Source organism: Talpa occidentalis, unplaced genomic scaffold (assembly GCF_014898055.3).
Source record: "Talpa occidentalis isolate TD23 unplaced genomic scaffold, MPIMG_talOcc4v2.1 talOcc4.5, whole genome shotgun sequence".
In the NCBI taxonomy this organism is placed as follows: Eukaryota; Metazoa; Chordata; class Mammalia; order Eulipotyphla; family Talpidae; genus Talpa; species Talpa occidentalis.
The window spans coordinates 114,892,740-114,908,766 of NW_023604861.1; the positions used below are offsets into that span (position 1 = coordinate 114,892,740).

A 16,027-nucleotide genomic window follows, 5' to 3' on the forward strand; every position below is an offset into this window, starting at 1 on the left:
GTCAGGAGGGGACAAGATATATCCAGAAAGGGAAAGCTTCCCAGACAGGTGGCTACATGCAAATGGCCATCTGGGGAGAGGAATGATTTCACCTCAGGCTTTTACTCACTATCCTCTTCCTTTCTGGGTTGTCCATCACCTCTCTAGTCCCAGTTGCTGATGTCCTTCTCTCTCTACTCTGCATGTCTGAGTCTGGTCAATTTTGTCCCCAGAAATAGGTTCTGAAGGAAGGCTCACTCACTGAGGAAGAAGCTATTTACTATCCCTTCAGCCACTTGTGGGAGAATCTGAAGTTTCATGACCTTTGAACATCCATTTCTGTCATAACTCTAAGTAAAGAAGGGCTTCTCTAACTTAGATTCCTCTTGCTGCAATTCCCATTTCTGGGAGAGACTTGGAAGTTAGGGCTGGAAATGAATGCTCACTAAATCCCTCGGCAGCTGTGATCTGGGTGTTTTCAGGTCTATAAAATTGGAGTGATAATCATATCTCCCTAAAGCCAGAGGCTGCTCTTCTCCATGAGCTAGTGAATCCCTAGTCTGCAAACTTCCAGAAGCCTAGCATACGTGCTAGGTTCATCTACCAAGTCACGTGATTTCTGGGCCCTGTGCGACTCTCTGCTGACTGTAATCAGGGTCTTTGTTATTCTGGACTTCACAGACCCTGTAGACCTTCCTGTTCTAGCTCCATGGCACCCCCTTGGCCCAGCTTAGTAATGTGCTTTAAGGCCCCAGACTACTTGGTGGGAGAATAACACAGGGCATGGCAAACTAACACTGCAAGGAATGGGGGCAGGCCTCACATTGTGTTGTAGTGCAAGAGTTCTGCTGGGAAGAGGTTTAGCAGCTGACGAAAGCCTTGGAGGGGTGGGGACTGGGGATGATGAGCATGGGCAGGAGCTGACTTGGTTGTATCATTATGTGAGGTTCTGGGAGGCTCTGGCCCTCCAAAATCACTAAGCCCAAGTAGCCAGAGGCAAGAAGTGGAGTGTGAGGTTTTAGTTTGGTGGTGAGGGGCAACTTGAGTGTGCAAGCGGTATCTGTGACGAGGATTCCAGAGCTAATGTCAGTTCCTCACTCATTATTATAGGGACCTGTTACATGAGAAATTGTAGTTCTACTGACAAGAAATCTGGTTCTGAGTAAAGTTTGGTTATTCTTTTTAAAGCCTTCAAAGGTTTGTGGCCTTTGAGAACATTCTTGAAGCAGAATAGGAGAGGACGTGGCATTTCAAGTCAGAAGATTTACATCCATGTTGGGGCTCTCTCTGGCTTCAGTGTGAATCTAAGCTCTTAGGTCTTTGTTTCTGTGCTGGGCTTCCATACACTTGGACCTTCCCCTCCTAGTTCCTCCCATCTAAATCCTGGAAGAGGGGCGCTGGTCTTTCCATAGACTACCTTTCTCTCCACTCTCATGTGTTTCTGAAAGACTCTCTGGGAAAGAGAAGTGGCCACTACCTTGTGGGATAATAGGCAGGCCCTGATTGGAGTTTGCTTGAATCCCCTGAGATGGTTGACAGCCTGTCATTAGGACATCATTCCTTTGGGTTAAGGCTTTGTGTGTATTAGAAGTTGGTATGTGTTAAAATGAGAACCTCCTTGGGGAAAGAAGGAGTCTCATGTGTCTTTTGTCAAAACAGGTGAGCACCATGGGAGCAGGGCATGACAACATGTATTGCCAATTTCAGTGTTTGTCAAGGAGATTTCACTCTCTCAAAGGTCATCCCCCCAACACCCTACTCACCTTCCCAAATATATATCACACATAACTGAGGACGAGTCAGCCTCAGAAACCATGGCTTGGGAAGAGTCTTTGCTGTGAAACATTATTTTATTAATTGATTGATTTTCTTTCTTCTTCTTCTTCTTCTTCTTCTTCTTTTTTTTTTTTTTTACAAAAATAAACATTTTAATGAACAAGAAGTACAAAAGCTTCTGGATATACAAACTCCGGGAGCTGGGAGAGGCTGGTTTTGGCTGTTTTGTGGCTTTCACTGAAAGCAAATGAGGCAGAAAGGCCCCGGCCCCACCCCCCGCCCCGGGTCTTGGCTCAAACTGCAACCTGCTCCTCGACCCCAAGACTTGGCTCATACCATATGTGCTCCTCTGCCCCCACCCTGGCTGGCCCGTGAGTTCCCTGTCAGGTGGCCAGTGGGGGACCCTCCCCCTAAGGTACAGAGAATCACCCACATCCTGGAGCATCTCCCGCCAAGTCTCTGGCCCAGAGCTTGGCTAAGAGAATGCTCCGTGACGGATTGTCCCCACGCAGCCCCACCTGGCTGAGGCACGTGCAGCAGCAGCAGCAGCAAGGGCTTTGGCTACATTCTCACACTATCAACACAGTGACGGGGCTACCCACAGAACTGTCCCTGGAGGGCAGAGACCCTAGTGTGGAGACTAGCCTGAGCCTTGCACGCAGCCCAGAGGGGTAGAGAGTCAGTCCGCCCCCATGATTCCTGGCCCTGGAGCCAGCACTTCCATACCTAGCTGGGTAAACTCACATTTTAACATTTGGCATTATTGCACGTTGTCCTGGTCACCTCGCTCTGTCTGGGATGTCAGTCTTGTCAGCAGGGGTTCCCAGGTGACATGCGGTGCTGCTAGTGCAAGTCACTCCCTCCTTGGGCAGCCAGTGGGGGTGCTCAGCTGAACCCTCAGAGTCAGCCAGAGGCCCTCACGTATGTGGTCTTGTTGGGATCAGGTTCCACGTGGCTCCATCCTGTCTTGAAAAAGACCAGCTGCCGACCTGAGGGCAGAGGCGAGAGGTGATAGGACTGGAGTTTTCTCTCCCAGGAGGCAGAGCTACTTTCCCTATCATGACTGCCTTGACATAACAGATCTCTGTCTCATCCTCTCAGCCTTCTTGTCTTCTCATCATCTTTGGCATCTGATGGGGTCACTACCTCTTCAGGGGATGTATGTCACCTCCCTCAGGATGTCCTTTCCCACTGGCTCACCTGTCCAAGTGGTCTGGTTGGTAACCACGAAGGCCCGGCACTGAGCATGGCTCTCACAGACGTCCATGGCCTCAGCCAGGTTGAACACTGACAGGAGGCAGCCTCCGTGGTGGTAGGACGGCCAGCAGCGGTAGTCCTCCCTGGGGATGGTGCTGTCTGGGAGGCTCTGGTACTCTGTGGGATGGAGCTGAGTGAGAACTCTGTGTGTCCAGGAAGGAGGGCACGTTGTCCTGGCCACCTTGGGAAGCATGGCTGCTTCCCAAAAAGGGCTGCACTCATTTCCGAGGTGGAAGCTGAAGGTCACCCATCCCTCCTGCCATGGAGATGGCAGCTACTGTTATGAAACTGGGCTGACCACTCAGTCCAAGCTCAGACTTGGCTTTGGGGAAACACATTTGCTCCAAACCCAAGGGCACACAGCTGGTCCAGGCAGCTTATAATGGTATAAATGCAGACAGCAGCTGTGGAGGCTGGGGCTGGGTATTTTTAATATATAAAGCTGGGCTTCTCAAACTGCAGTGTGAATGTGGAGCTCCAGGGAATCTTGTCACAATGCAGAATCTGATTTAGAATGGCTGGGGTAAGGCCTGGGAATTGACATTTCTAACCAGCATACACAAGGAGTAGCAAGAGTTTAGAGCACCCCTGTCCAGCCTGCTTCTCATCCTGGCCTTGGGGAGAGGTTAGGCAAGTTCCTCAGCAGATAGGAGGGCAGTGAGGAATTATTTTCAGTCAAGAGGCATGCAAATGAATGTAAAACACAAAAATTAGCATTTTGGAATACACAACTTTGGCCTTTGGGGAAGGGCTGGAGGAAGAATCTGAAATCTCCCCATTATACAGAGAGAGCCTCTGGAAGCTCTGAACTGGCCCCCCCACCCCCAAATCAGAAACCTGCTCAGCTGTAGACTGCTTGTTCACTTCAGTCTTTCCTACTGCCTGGGGAGCCCCAGCTCTGACTGATAATGCAAAGCCTTGGGCCCCTGCCCACCCGCCCTCCTGCCTCCTTCTCCTACTAGGGACTAGGCCAAAGTCCAGGGCTGGCTGTGATTTATAGCCCCATAAACGGCATCCTCAGGGACAGAGCCAGCCATTGTTCACCTCGTTAAACTTTATTTACAGGGCTAACGAGGGCTCCCCCCACCCCTAAGACTGGCCAGAGCTCCTTGAATACAGAGGTTGCCCACCCTTTGCCCCCCTGCCAACTAAGGCCAGATCCCAGGGCCTCTACCCATTATCAGTGGCTGGAATTCTCCCCTTGCTCTGGGGCATCTTGACTCAAGGTTTCAGCAGTCAAACTCCGTTCCACCTGTAGCTGACCCTTCAGCCCCAGAAGAGTAGAGGAAGGAAAGAAGAAGAAAACATATACTGTGTTCCAGTTGTGTAATAGGAACTGAACTAACTGATTTCACACATTTTACTTGGCATTTAAGAATTTTATGAGGCCTGTAATATTGAACCCAATTCACAGATGAGGAAAGGGAAACTCAAAGTATAAGTAATTTGCTCAGTGTCACACAGCCAGGATGTAATGGAGTTTGGAATCATCCAGAGGATGAGTGTCAGGACCCACTCCCCAATTCAAGGAAGAATTATAGTTGTTCTGGCTCAGCTAGAGATGGGATCTCAAAGTGAAGACTACACAGTCAGGGGTCTCTGCATTACTCCAACTGAGCCTTAGAGGGAAGAGTCACTTAGCCCATTAGCCCCTGCTTCCTGCTCCCCAGGAGCCCAGTCCCTGGATCCATGCCAGGGCCACTCGCCTGTTCTGCTGCCTGCTGTGGCGTTCTGCAGATACTGCCCACTCCGGTACAGGTGCAGCACCTTCTCCAGCTGGGCCAGGGTCTCGTCCACCCCCCAGGCAAGCTCTCCTGCAGAGTGCAGAATGGCAGTGAGTGGATATGGGCCTCCGACTTCTTCCTGAAGTCGGCATCCAGCTGCCTCTTCTTCTTGAGCCTGGGCCTAGATAGACTGGGGTGAGGGTTTGACACAGAATGCCACCTTGGGAAATGATGATTTCTGGGCCATGTGCTGACCTGGGTCATTCTTGTCCTGATGCCTGCCGGGCAAGAGGCAGAGTGATGGGAAACAGATGGGTCCTGGGGAGCTTACCTGTGGCGTTGACAATGCTGTCCAGCAGAGGCCGTAGTGAGGACGGGGCACTGTGAGGCAGGAGGTATGTGAAGAAAAACCTGCAGCAGAGAAAAGCCAGGGGCTCAGTGGTTTGGTGTTTGGGGACACAGCCTTCCTCTACGCCAGCTTGGCTGCCCAACAAGACATACGTGGAGAGTGTGCCATGAGTCTACTCAGATTTGGGGTCCCGGCCTGGGCACCTGCCAAGACCATGACTGACTCCACACCAAACTGAAATCTGAAGTCTGTTTTCCCGCCTATCCCCAGAACTTCTCTACCCCTTACCCCACATAATCCTCCTGGCTGTGTAGCATCAGACCTGCCCATGGCTGGGACCTAGTGAAGAGCTTCTAGAAGTCAAGGGCCAGGGTGGGAAGGGGCAGTGCCAGTCCATTCCTACCGGCCAGAGGCTCTGAGTCTGACACTATTTTAAGAAGCCTCCAACTGCCACCCCCCTACCCAGATTCTCCTTGGACCTGACTATTTTTAGCTTCTTCATCAGGAGCCTGAATGTTCCTTTCTCGACTGGGTGGAAGCCTTTCCCCGCCCCTGCTCCTCCATTGGTTAAGGCTGAGTCTCCCTGCCCTGGCTGGCCTCCCGGACTCCATCTTGGCTCTCTCCCTGCCAGGCCCTGCTGGGCCCAGGCTCCCGTTTGGGCCTTCCTCAGCAGAGGCGGAGGTCACCTGTAGGCATTGTAGAGGTTGCGCTTCTCGTTCATGCCCTCACACCAGCCCTGGACTGAGCAGGGCAGGGTGAAGTTCCTGGCTGGAAACTCGAGTACGCAGTCTGCGCTGCTTGCACATGGCGTCTCTTCCACGCGTGCATCATCCAGATCCGTCACCTTTAGCTCCCCATCCACCAGCACAAACTGTCGGGGGCGGAAGTCCAGCAGAGTGACAGAGCCCAGCGGGGAGTGGGCCAGGTGGTGGAGGAGGCGGCCCAGGCTCAGGCAGATCTGAGGATCAGACACAGGCTGCTTACTGCTTCTCTCCTGGGTGGGGAACCCGGGGGACTCCAGGATTCCCTCCTTTGGGGTTCCAGACTTTGCTTGGGGGTTGACCTTTCTCTTAAAGTCCCCAGTGCTCACTAAGGGCTGAGGCCAGAGGCCTTACAGAGGATGCCAGTGACTTTCTATTAACCCTTGGCTAGCCTGACCCTGAAAGTATCATTAAGTAAGTGGGAAACGAAGAGTAGGAAAGTCTGGGGCTAAGGAGTATCCTGAGGTTGCAGCCTGAGTGTGTCTGAGTGCAGTGTCAGGGCCCTCCTGCAGCCAAGCGAGTTGGTGTGCGGTGCTTATGTGAGGGAGCAGGAGCACGGAATGTCAGGATCCTTTATGTCTTGCTTCTTTTTTTTAACCCTTTAGCTGATGGCTGAGTTAGCTTTGCTCTGTCCTTCCCTCCCTCTCCCTTTACTGAGTAGAGCTGCTCTGGAGGACTGGCCTTCTAAGGCAGAACCATCCCCACAAGGAGCCGGGGCCTCCTCCCTGCTCACTCGGAATCTATCTTCCCAGGAAGTCTGCAGCAGCTGGATCATTTCCACTGGGGCGCCCAGCTCCGTGATGGTGGTCAGGGTGTCCGGGATGTCCTCGCTGTCCTGGTAGCAGTAGCCATAGAGCTGGGGGGAGGTCCAAGAAAGGTCATTAGGTCACCGAGTGGGGGTTGGGACAGAGGAGGGCTGGGCTGTGACATGCCCCCTCCCTCTTTCCCCAGCCATTTCTAGGCCTTGGCTTTAGCTCAGATCAGAAGAAAACAGCAGTGTGGTCCTCTGTCCCTGCAGCTAGAGCTCCTACTGGCTACATGAGCACCTTATTTCTTGCCACTCAGGTGAATGGGCAATATGGCCACTATGTTTCAACCACCTGGCAGGCACTGCTTTACATACACAATTCAATTCTTATAAACTTTAAGAAGTAGGTACAATTATCTCCAATTTATAGGTGAGGAAACCACCTCAGAGAGGTTAAGTTACTTGTACAAGGTTACACCGCTAATAAATGCAGGAGCTAGAAATCATACTTATATTGCTCTGATTGCACAGCCTGAAATGGTATTTTGAAAAATACCATTTGTAAATCGACAAATTAGCAAACGTTTATTATATCTCCTCCCTTGCTCCAGTCCTTGTCTGTTCCACTATTCCACTTTCTGTAGCTTCATTTTCTTCTCCGTTCAGGTCTTGTGGGAGGAAAAGTAAGCTCCTTCAGTTAACACGTGTTAAGGATAAAGTAACTAAGGGGCAAATCCTGGGGTGACTTTGCATATATCCCTGGGGGGTAGTTGTATGGGATGGTTGCCAGGGAATATCAGTTCTTTGGGGCATGGCCACAAGGCATTGCCCACTCCATAGGATCTGGGGGAGGGGCCCAGTACAGCTCAGCTGGTCAGGGGCTTCTGGAAAGCACAGCCTGACTTTGTCACTAACACCTAAGGCAGCATCCACAGAGAGCGCTGCTTCTCCTCGCCTTCAGCCTTCCTCACCGCACTGCTCATCAGCTAGGGATCAGATGGTGCTCAGGAGCATAAAGATTGGTGGAGTCATCCAGGCAGGAGTAGGGAGAGCTGCTGGGTGAGGCCTGAGGGATACGAGCTCATGGACTAGATGTCCCTGCATACTGTCACCGTTTATGCCATCACTCACACCCTTAAAGCTTCTCTCCAAACCCTCACATGCCTGCTTCCATCCCAGAGTGCGCTTTCAGCTCCCCCTCTCTGAAGCCACATCCCCAGTGTCCTCTGGCAGGAGTGAAGGCACCACTCAGTGTCAGCCATCAGACTAGGGCTGCAACTTGGGGGATCAGGGGACAGTCCCAGGCGCCCTCTTCTTCCTACTCTCTCCACCCCCCACCCCATCCTGCCCCTGCATCAGCCCAGGGAGGCCCCAGACCCTCGTGGGGCGGGGGAAGGTAAGGGGAGCAGCCCTGGGGCCTGGTTCTCATTTTCTTGCCCAGAGTCTGAGCCTTTGTGGGAAACTTCTGAAGGTTATTAAACACCCGGAGGTCGTTAAATGCGCTGTTAACGAGGTATTAATCAACACCCCTCAGGAAAAAATAAAAAGACACCATTAACCCCCCCAGGAAGCGTGAGGCTGAGCATTTCAGTCGCATCTTTTGTTCGTTTGGAAGAAGAAATATACTCTAGCAGGGCCAGAATCAGGGCCCAAGCAGACCTGGGGCCCCCACTGAGGCCTCAGGCCCTGGGACTGTGGAGGTGGGAGGGAGGGAAGACCCTTGTGCCCTTTGACCCTAGGCTACAGAGGCATCTATCATGTGAGAGAGCTGTGTGTGAGTGTGTGTGTGTGTGTGTGTGTGTGAGGGGAGGGTTGCGGATGGTTGGATGGATAGAGCGATCTCGCCCAGGCGATCCCGGGAGACCAGAGAAAGGAGTGGGAGGTGTGCAGTGGGGCATGCTATGTGGGCATTTTCTATTAGAACCCACAGCATCAAGCCTGAGGGGGAGGGAGGCTTTGGTGGCCTGGGGGAGCAGAAAATCTAAGAATCATTATCCGGCTCTCCCCTGGTTTATTGAACAGTGAACGGGATTTGAAATTTTAAATGACTGAGGTATTAGAACAACATTATTTCTAATTCCCTTTACACTCACCTAAAGACTCCTAAGCAAGAAGACTCTACCTCGCAGGCTTCTCTGGCAGCAGATGTGGCCTGGCTGTAGAAGCCAGAAGGATACTGGCCTGGGGGTTGGGGAATAAAAGTAGGAGACCACCCCTAAATCAGTCCCTAAACTCATACTGAGGGGCTCCTTTCCCCCCTTGTCACTTTTCCCTGAACAGAAAGAACCTGCATCCCTGCCCACCTTAGTAACCCCTAGGCAACTAACCGGTCTCTGACCCTGTAAGAGCACCATAGCCAATCTCAGACAGACAGACCCAGCCTAGGTGTAGTAAGGGAATGGCTGAAAACTACTCCGTTGAAATTTTTTTCCCCCTTTGGAGCCTTCAGAATTGGGGTTGGGGGCCAGACATTAAAGTGGAGGACTATTCTATGATATGTGTGATGTTGGTTAGCTGGATGCTTACAGGAAGCTGGGTGGGGTGAGTGAGTGAGTGAGAGGTTCCTTAAGAGACAGGAAAGCATAGCAAACCTCAAACCTGTCCCAAGGGAGGTGGGGGCCTTGAGTCAATTAACATGTAATGTCCTGCTAAGTCACTCAAAACCTATTCTACCACCTCACAATCTGGTTGACACTCCAGGGTTTCCAAAAAGTTCCCAAGAGCAAAGAGGAAACGAAGCAAACAAGATCCTCCCAGTTATGATGGCCACGTAACCAGCCACTCACTCACTCCCTAAAGCTCCTGACACAGAGTCAGCTGCACAACTAGGCATAACCACCCACGACTGTTGATTCTGTCCAACCTCCTGCAACCAGTTCTGGGCCCAGGACCTGGTTACAAGTGTGTGACCAGCAGACTGGGAGCCAGCAGGAATATAAATAGCATTCTCTGTCTCCTGTTCAGCAATGCCCACCCTAGGCCTGGTGTCTCCCCTCTCACTTTAAGGAAGGAGAAGAACTGGGTTTCTGGTCAGTTCTGCTAGGTGCAGAATGGTTAAACTCTGCAGGTTAGGAGATGGAAGACGAACAAGTTTCCTCTGCTAGGGGGTAGGCATACACCCTATTTTCACTGGGCCAAGAGTCATCAGGGACTCCCCTCAGTCTGCTCAGACATGTGCAAAGGGAATGGTTTGTCTAATCCTAGGGTCGACTCAAGGATGGAGACCTGGGGGAATGGAGGACCTGTGTGTAAGAGACCAACTCTCTCAGTCTAGTCTGAAGGGGACAAGGTGGGGTCTCATCTCTTTCTGAGAGACAGAGTCCTATTTAGTAGAAATCTGAACATCTAGTTTTCTCAATCTTCCAGCCTCTTGGCCACATTCGCTAAGAAAATGTGACATTCAGACCCTCAGACCCTTAGCCAGTGTTCCTGAGAAGTGAGCAAAGACCCTGAGTTTTCCCCGGTGGTTCAAGGGCCCTCTCTAAGGTTTAGAGGACCCCGCGGGTTGATTCTGAGAAGAGCTGTGCATTTTCTGGCCTACTACCCCAACCTCTTGAGTCTTTCTAGAGGCTTCTGGGTGGGGTAGGGAGTGAGGGCATTTTCTGGAAATCAAGCCTGACATAGGGTCTCTCTCTAGCCCATCACTGTCTCGCCCTACTTCCAAAGACAAACAAGTTACTATTTACAAGCTGAGAGAATGAGGTTCCGATTCCACCAAGAAAGGGGACTCTGAGTTAGGACCCTGACTCAGGGACCTCTGTACCCTGCCTCATTATAAAGTCATTTCTCTGGTGCCCGACACCTTAGCTCCAGCCAGAAGTAGGATCCTCAATCCTAACAGACCCCGGGGCCTGAGTTTTGGGACCCTTTGTCCTGTCTGTCTTCAAGGGCTACAGTGTGGAAGCTGTAAAGGGATGCGGGAGACAGGGTGTTACAGTGGGAAGCATCACGTTTCAGGTTCCATCCCTGCTTAACGTGGGCTCAGCCACTGGGGGTCCGTTTCTTTATCTAGAAGAGCAATGGTTCTCCTTCGGCCAGAGTGACCGGCCCGGGCACTTCCTGCCAGCACCCTCCCCTCCCGCACCTCGCCCTTGTACCTGCAGCACGTTGGGGTGCCGCAGCCGCTCCAGCAGCACCATCTCCTTGAGCAGCTTGTGGGCCGCCAGCCGATAGCAGCCCCTCCGCGCCCCGAACTCGCGCACGCAGCTGCCCAGGTCGTGGCCGCTGAAGTCCACCGCCTTGAGCGCCACCGCGGCGCCGCCGGGCAGGCGGACCCGGTACACGGCCTTGGTGTAGCCCGAGCCCACGTACTGCGCGCCGGACACGTTGCGGAGCGCGGCGCAGCCCAGGCGCGGGCCCCGGCCGGGGGAGCCGAGGCCGGGAGCCGGGGGCCAGCCCGGGGCGCCGTCGGGCAGGGGCCGGGCCCGCGGGGGCCGGGGACGCTGCAGGCCCGGCCCACCCGGAGCCAGGTCCATCAGGCGCCGCCGCTCCGGCCGGCCGGCCCCGGGTCCCGGGCCCCCGCGGGAGTAGCGCTGCACCTCCTCGTAGCGCGCCCGGATCTGCCGGGCCAGCTCCCCGCGGCCCCCGCGACGGCCCGGGCCCGGGGCCGGCGAGGGCCCGGGGGACTGGCCTGGCCGCGGAGGCTCCGAGCCCGGTGCGAAGAGCACGTTGAGCACCGAGCCCAGCAGGAAGGAGGCGCAGAAGCCCGCGGCCACCGCCGCCCGCCGGCGCCGCATCGCTCCCCTCCCCCGGCCGGCCGGCCCCGCGCGGCTCCCGGCCCCGGTCCCGGGAGGCTCAGGCTCTGAGGCGGCTCCGCTCCGCGCCCCGCCGGCCGCCGGCCCCGTCCGCGCGCATGGCCCCGGCCGCCCCGACCCCGGCCCCGGCCCCTCGCGGGCGGCACATCGGCCTGACACTTGCCTCCCTCGCGCCCTGCCCCCGCCGCTTATAAGGCCCGGAGCCGCCCCCGCCCCCGCCTCCCGGCTCCCGGCCCGAGCCCGTCCTCGGCGCCGCCCCCTCCGGCCGCCCGGCCCGGCCTTCCCCGCTGACTGACAGCGGGACCTCCTCCCGCGGCCGTCCGGGCCTGGGAAGCGGCGAGGAGGCGGCTCCCGCCCTGCCCGGCCGCGGCCCGCGGAGCCCGGGAGCGGGGAGGGGGCGGGGCGCCCCGGCGGCCCCCGGCAGATAACGGGGCGGGGGCTGCGGCATAACGGGACGGAGAGGCGGATAACGGAGCCCGCCGGCGGGGTGGGGGGAAACGCGCGGGGCGACGCCGTGGGGAACGGGCTCCGAGGGCCGCGCAGAGGGGCCGGAACGGGCCGGGGGCGCGTGTGAGCCGGCGCGCGCCGCCCGGAGCCGCGCGGTCTCGGGACGGGTGGGCCGGAGACGGCTCCCGGGTCCGGGTCCGGCTTCTCGGGGGTGAGCGGGGCGGAGCGGCTCCTCGCTCAGTCCTGGGGTGCGGGGGGGGGGGGGGGGGGGAGCCGAGGGGGCGGAGGGCGGGGCCGCCATGTGGGGTTGGCACCTGCGGGCGCGCGTGACGGGAGCTCTGGCATCCGAAGACTCATCGTCAGGTTGAGTCTCTTTTACCAAGGCTGATTTTCCTTGTCCCTGAGCCCAAAATCGAACCCCTCCCCATCCCTACAGTTTGACGCGGTCAGCAGCGGATCGAGAACCACATGCTCGCCGGTAGTGTGCGCAAAAAGAGCGCATTTGTGCCCACGGGCGTGCGTGGCTCAGCTAGTCTGGAGTGTGTGCACTGGAGGCTCTGAAGGGGCCACTATAGCCGAGGGAGTGTGCACCGTGTGTGTGAAGTTGGTGCTGACTCTGCCAGAACTTCTGGTCCCTCCTCCTCCCTCCCTGATTGCATCATTAGTGCTAATTGAGGGGCTTTCACACGCCAGTGCATTAGCTGTTTGGAGTGAGCTCCCCCCTCCTGAGAGAGATAAGCCGCTGCACCTCCCCCTCTCAGCCCTTCACTTCCCCACCGCCCTGGAACTGTCCACCTATATCCTCTCTCCTTACTGGGCACCTTCCTGCTCCCTCTGATCCTGAATGGCTCAACCTCTCTTCTCCCCGTAGTGTCTGAGATTGGCTGGAGAGGAGCCAGGGGGGAGGATGATGATGACCGAGAGCCCCCTCTTTTAGGTTGATCAGGAAGGGGTGATTTTCCCGTCGAAGAGGTCTGGGATTCCCGCAGAATGCAGAATGACTGCTGACAGAGGGGCAGGAATCTGTGGCCCGGCCTGTTGACCATGGAAGGTCTGAGGAGAGGCTTGAGTCCTTGATCTCCAGCCTGTGGAGATCACACTGAGGTAAGGGGATCCAGCCCTGGCCTGGGGTCCCCTAAGGCCCAGTCTAACAGCATGCTTGGGAAAGTCAGTGTGGAAAGTCACGGTACCCCTGAGAACTTTGGGTTTGGAGGAGTGTGGTCTGGTCCTGTTTAGCTGCTCTGCCCTGTGCTGGCCCATGGCTGCTGGGGTGGGGGGAAGGCTCTGAGCAGATGCCCTCCCCAGCCCTCACACCAGATGTCTTTGGTCTAATTAACTGTGCTGGGAAAACCAACCTGGGTTTGTAAACAGAGCTACTGGCTAAAGTCAACAGGGAGCAGCAGCAAACAGCAAACACTCCCCTCACACTCAGGCTCAATCCACCCTGGGAAGGGAGCTGGGCTGATCATAGGGGGTGGGGGTGGGGGGGGGACCTGGCCCAGCTGAGTCAGGGAGAACCCATCTCTTTCTGTGACCCCAGTATGACTGTTTCCATACCAGTTACAGAGACTCCGCTCTGGGGAGGAAGAGGGAGGAATGGAGTAGCCCCCCCAGGGTCTGCTCTGCCCCCTCCCAGCTGTCTTTCCCTATGTTCCTAGCCCCAACTCCCAATCCATGAGGAAGCCATTGTGTGTATGTGTTGGGGGTAGGGGGGCTGGAGGGGGCGGGTATTCCTTGAAGAGCTTTCTTTGGGGCCTCCTCTGCTCTCCCATCTTGAAGAAGTCTCTGAGGTAGGACTTGGCATTGGGGTCTGTAACTCAGAGCTGGTGAATATAACATGCACATTGTTAAGTTCATTACACATCATGTAGGTATTATAATAACATGTTCTGAAATTAGATAATTATTCCTGTGATATCTTTGCCAAGCTTCAGGGTTTCTGTTATGGTTTGCAAGTTCGATGTATATAGAGGCTTGAGAAACAGGCACAAAGGTGCATAGGATGCAACACATATGCCCGGGGAGCAGAAGCCTCACACGGGAACAAAGGCATTTCAACCCCCACCTTCTCACACTTGCTGTCTCCCTCCTCAGCTCTCAGACATATCGACATATGCAATCTGAGATGGAAATTGGTGTGGGGCCTTTGAAAGAAAGACGTTGAACTTTTTGAACAGATCAGACTTTCTGAATTGGCAGTTCTTGAGGTCTTGAGGTCTTAACCAATTTTCCATATTTGCTTTTTTTTTTTTTTTTTTTTTGCCACCCAGGGAGTAAAATCATCTTTTCAAAGAATTGAAATAGACACAACTGCTGTGGCGGGGGTCAGATCTCCAGTCTGCCTCCCAGGCTGGAGTCCTCAGCCCGGGTCTGGCTCAGTGCTCAGGGCCATCTTCACTCTAGAGTCCTCCAGTCACTCAGCCACAGAAGACACAGACCAGAGTGGCTGCCAGTAGAATGGATGTTCAGTGCTTCACGCTCATCGTATTTTTCTGCTCCTCCCTCTTCCTACCACGCCCCACCCCACCCAAACACTAATTTGGACAGCAATCCCTGGGAAGGAAGGCAGATGGCTCAGACTCCAAACTGCTGAATTTCTTTGGAAATATCTTCTAGATACGCCCTTTCTGCCTGTTGTGTCAGCTCATCTTGGGCTGCCAGGAGGCCAGTTCCAACTCTCAATAGCCCTTTTTATTGTCTGATTTTTTCCTTCCAGCCCAGGTTTCAAACTCTTCTTTTGGAGTATTACTCTCCTGGCCCTAAATCTGAAGGATAAACTGAACTGGGTTCAGGCCTCTGTGAGCTGTCAGGCCTCCCGGCCTGCTACCTGCACTGCCCCCTAACTTGCAGACCTCATTGGCTTTTTCCTATGTTGTCCTTGTTCTTCCTTCCTGAAATCCTTCTTCTTGTCTTTACACTTAATCCTTGCTAGGGGGTTTTTCAAGTTCTCCCAGAAAGAAGTAAGAGATGATACCTCTCCAACCCCAGTCTGTAAGTCCCTGGAACTTTATTTCCTTGAAAAAGAAATATACAAAATATATTTCTGAGGTCATAGAAATCTTGATGTAAAGAGCTTAGGACTTGGAGTGACAAAAATTTGGGTTTATATCTTATTAGTTGAGTTATTTTGGGCAAGTTAATTAACCTGTCTGTGTTTTCATTTCCTCATTAAAAAATGGGAGATGATAAGAGTACCTACCACATAAAATTGTTTGAGTGGAAGAAATGCAAAAACATAAAGTGCCTTGCACAGGTTAAACCCTCAATGTGTAAGCTATTGCTAGTATTAATAAAGATGTTAAACAAATAAACATCTGTGACGACATGTTAAACAACTTACTTGGCTGTCACTCTGCCTGGAGGCAGAAATGACTTTAACAACTTTCCATCCTGGTTTCTACTGGTGAAATCTCTTAGCTTCTGGGCTTTTTCTGTGCCTGGAATTTTCACCTCTTTCCTAATCAGCAAACCAAGTTTGATCAGAAGAAGGCTCCCACACACCTTGTGAACTGGGGAGGGAAGACCAGGAGGCAGGGCCTGACTCCTAGTGCCCCAGTGATGCCCAGCAGGGAAGGCCTAGACTGTGGTCCCTGAGGCAAGGGGCTGGAGGGAAGGGCCTGATTCAGAAAAAGAGGAAGGGAAAGAGGTGGAGCCAGGCAGCCTGCTCCCCTGCCCCCACCTCCCTCAGGTAGGAAGTGAAGCTGACGTTTCCAAAATATAAAAAACAGATGATGAAGGTCAGGTTTCCTATATACTGGAGAGCGGGAGCCCCAAGGCAGAGTCCCCAAGAAATGATCTGAGACAGAGTTGGGGTAGGGGGGCGGATAAAGAGGGAGGGGGGGGAGAGAGAGAGAGAGAGAGAGAGAGAGAGAGAGAGAGAGAGAGAGACAAGATAGACATGATGCAGAAACATGGAAACAGAGACAGAAAACCCTGAATCCTGAGAAGGGTAGTCAGACAAAGACAAAGACAGAAAGCCGAGGGCTCGGGAGAGATCATTCCACCGTTTCTGGAAAAGAGCTTAGTTCTCTTCCATGGGTCTCAGGATGGGAACATGAGCCATTTTGGCTCCCCGGCACTGTCAGAGGGTGAGGCCCTCCAGGACCCAGAAACCAAGGGGCTCCATGGGCTCTCAGTCTCTGTCTGTCTGGGTCAAGAGCGTCCCTCTCAGTCTCCCTCTCCAGGCCTGACTCTGTTCCTTTTTCTCCCTCCTGCTCAGCATCACCCACCAG

The 16,027-nt window shown here is 54.2% G+C and overlaps 1 protein-coding gene and 1 long non-coding RNA gene across 2 annotated transcripts in view; one reads left to right on the top strand and one right to left on the bottom strand.

Annotated features, from left to right (window-relative positions):
* Positions 1 to 1,877: 1,877 nt before the first annotated feature.
* Positions 1,878 to 11,331, bottom strand: PKDCC (protein kinase domain containing, cytoplasmic). Its single transcript, XM_037528163.2, has 7 exons — positions 10,692 to 11,331; positions 6,580 to 6,702; positions 5,772 to 6,043; positions 5,068 to 5,147; positions 4,719 to 4,826; positions 2,956 to 3,129; positions 1,878 to 2,744 (listed from the first exon to the last, which is right to left on the bottom strand). The coding sequence occupies exons 1-7, from the start codon at positions 11,328 to 11,330 to the stop codon at positions 2,659 to 2,661; spliced, it is 1,482 nt and encodes a 493-aa protein (XP_037384060.1). The 5' UTR covers position 11,331; the 3' UTR covers positions 1,878 to 2,658.
* A 781-nt stretch (positions 11,332 to 12,112) lies between these two features.
* Positions 12,113 to 16,027, top strand: part of LOC129146835 (uncharacterized) — a 118,911-nt gene continuing 114,996 nt past the window's right edge. The window contains exon 1 of the long non-coding RNA XR_008554104.1: positions 12,113 to 12,899. This is a non-coding gene — a long non-coding RNA (uncharacterized LOC129146835). The remainder of the gene's footprint in view (positions 12,900 to 16,027) is intronic.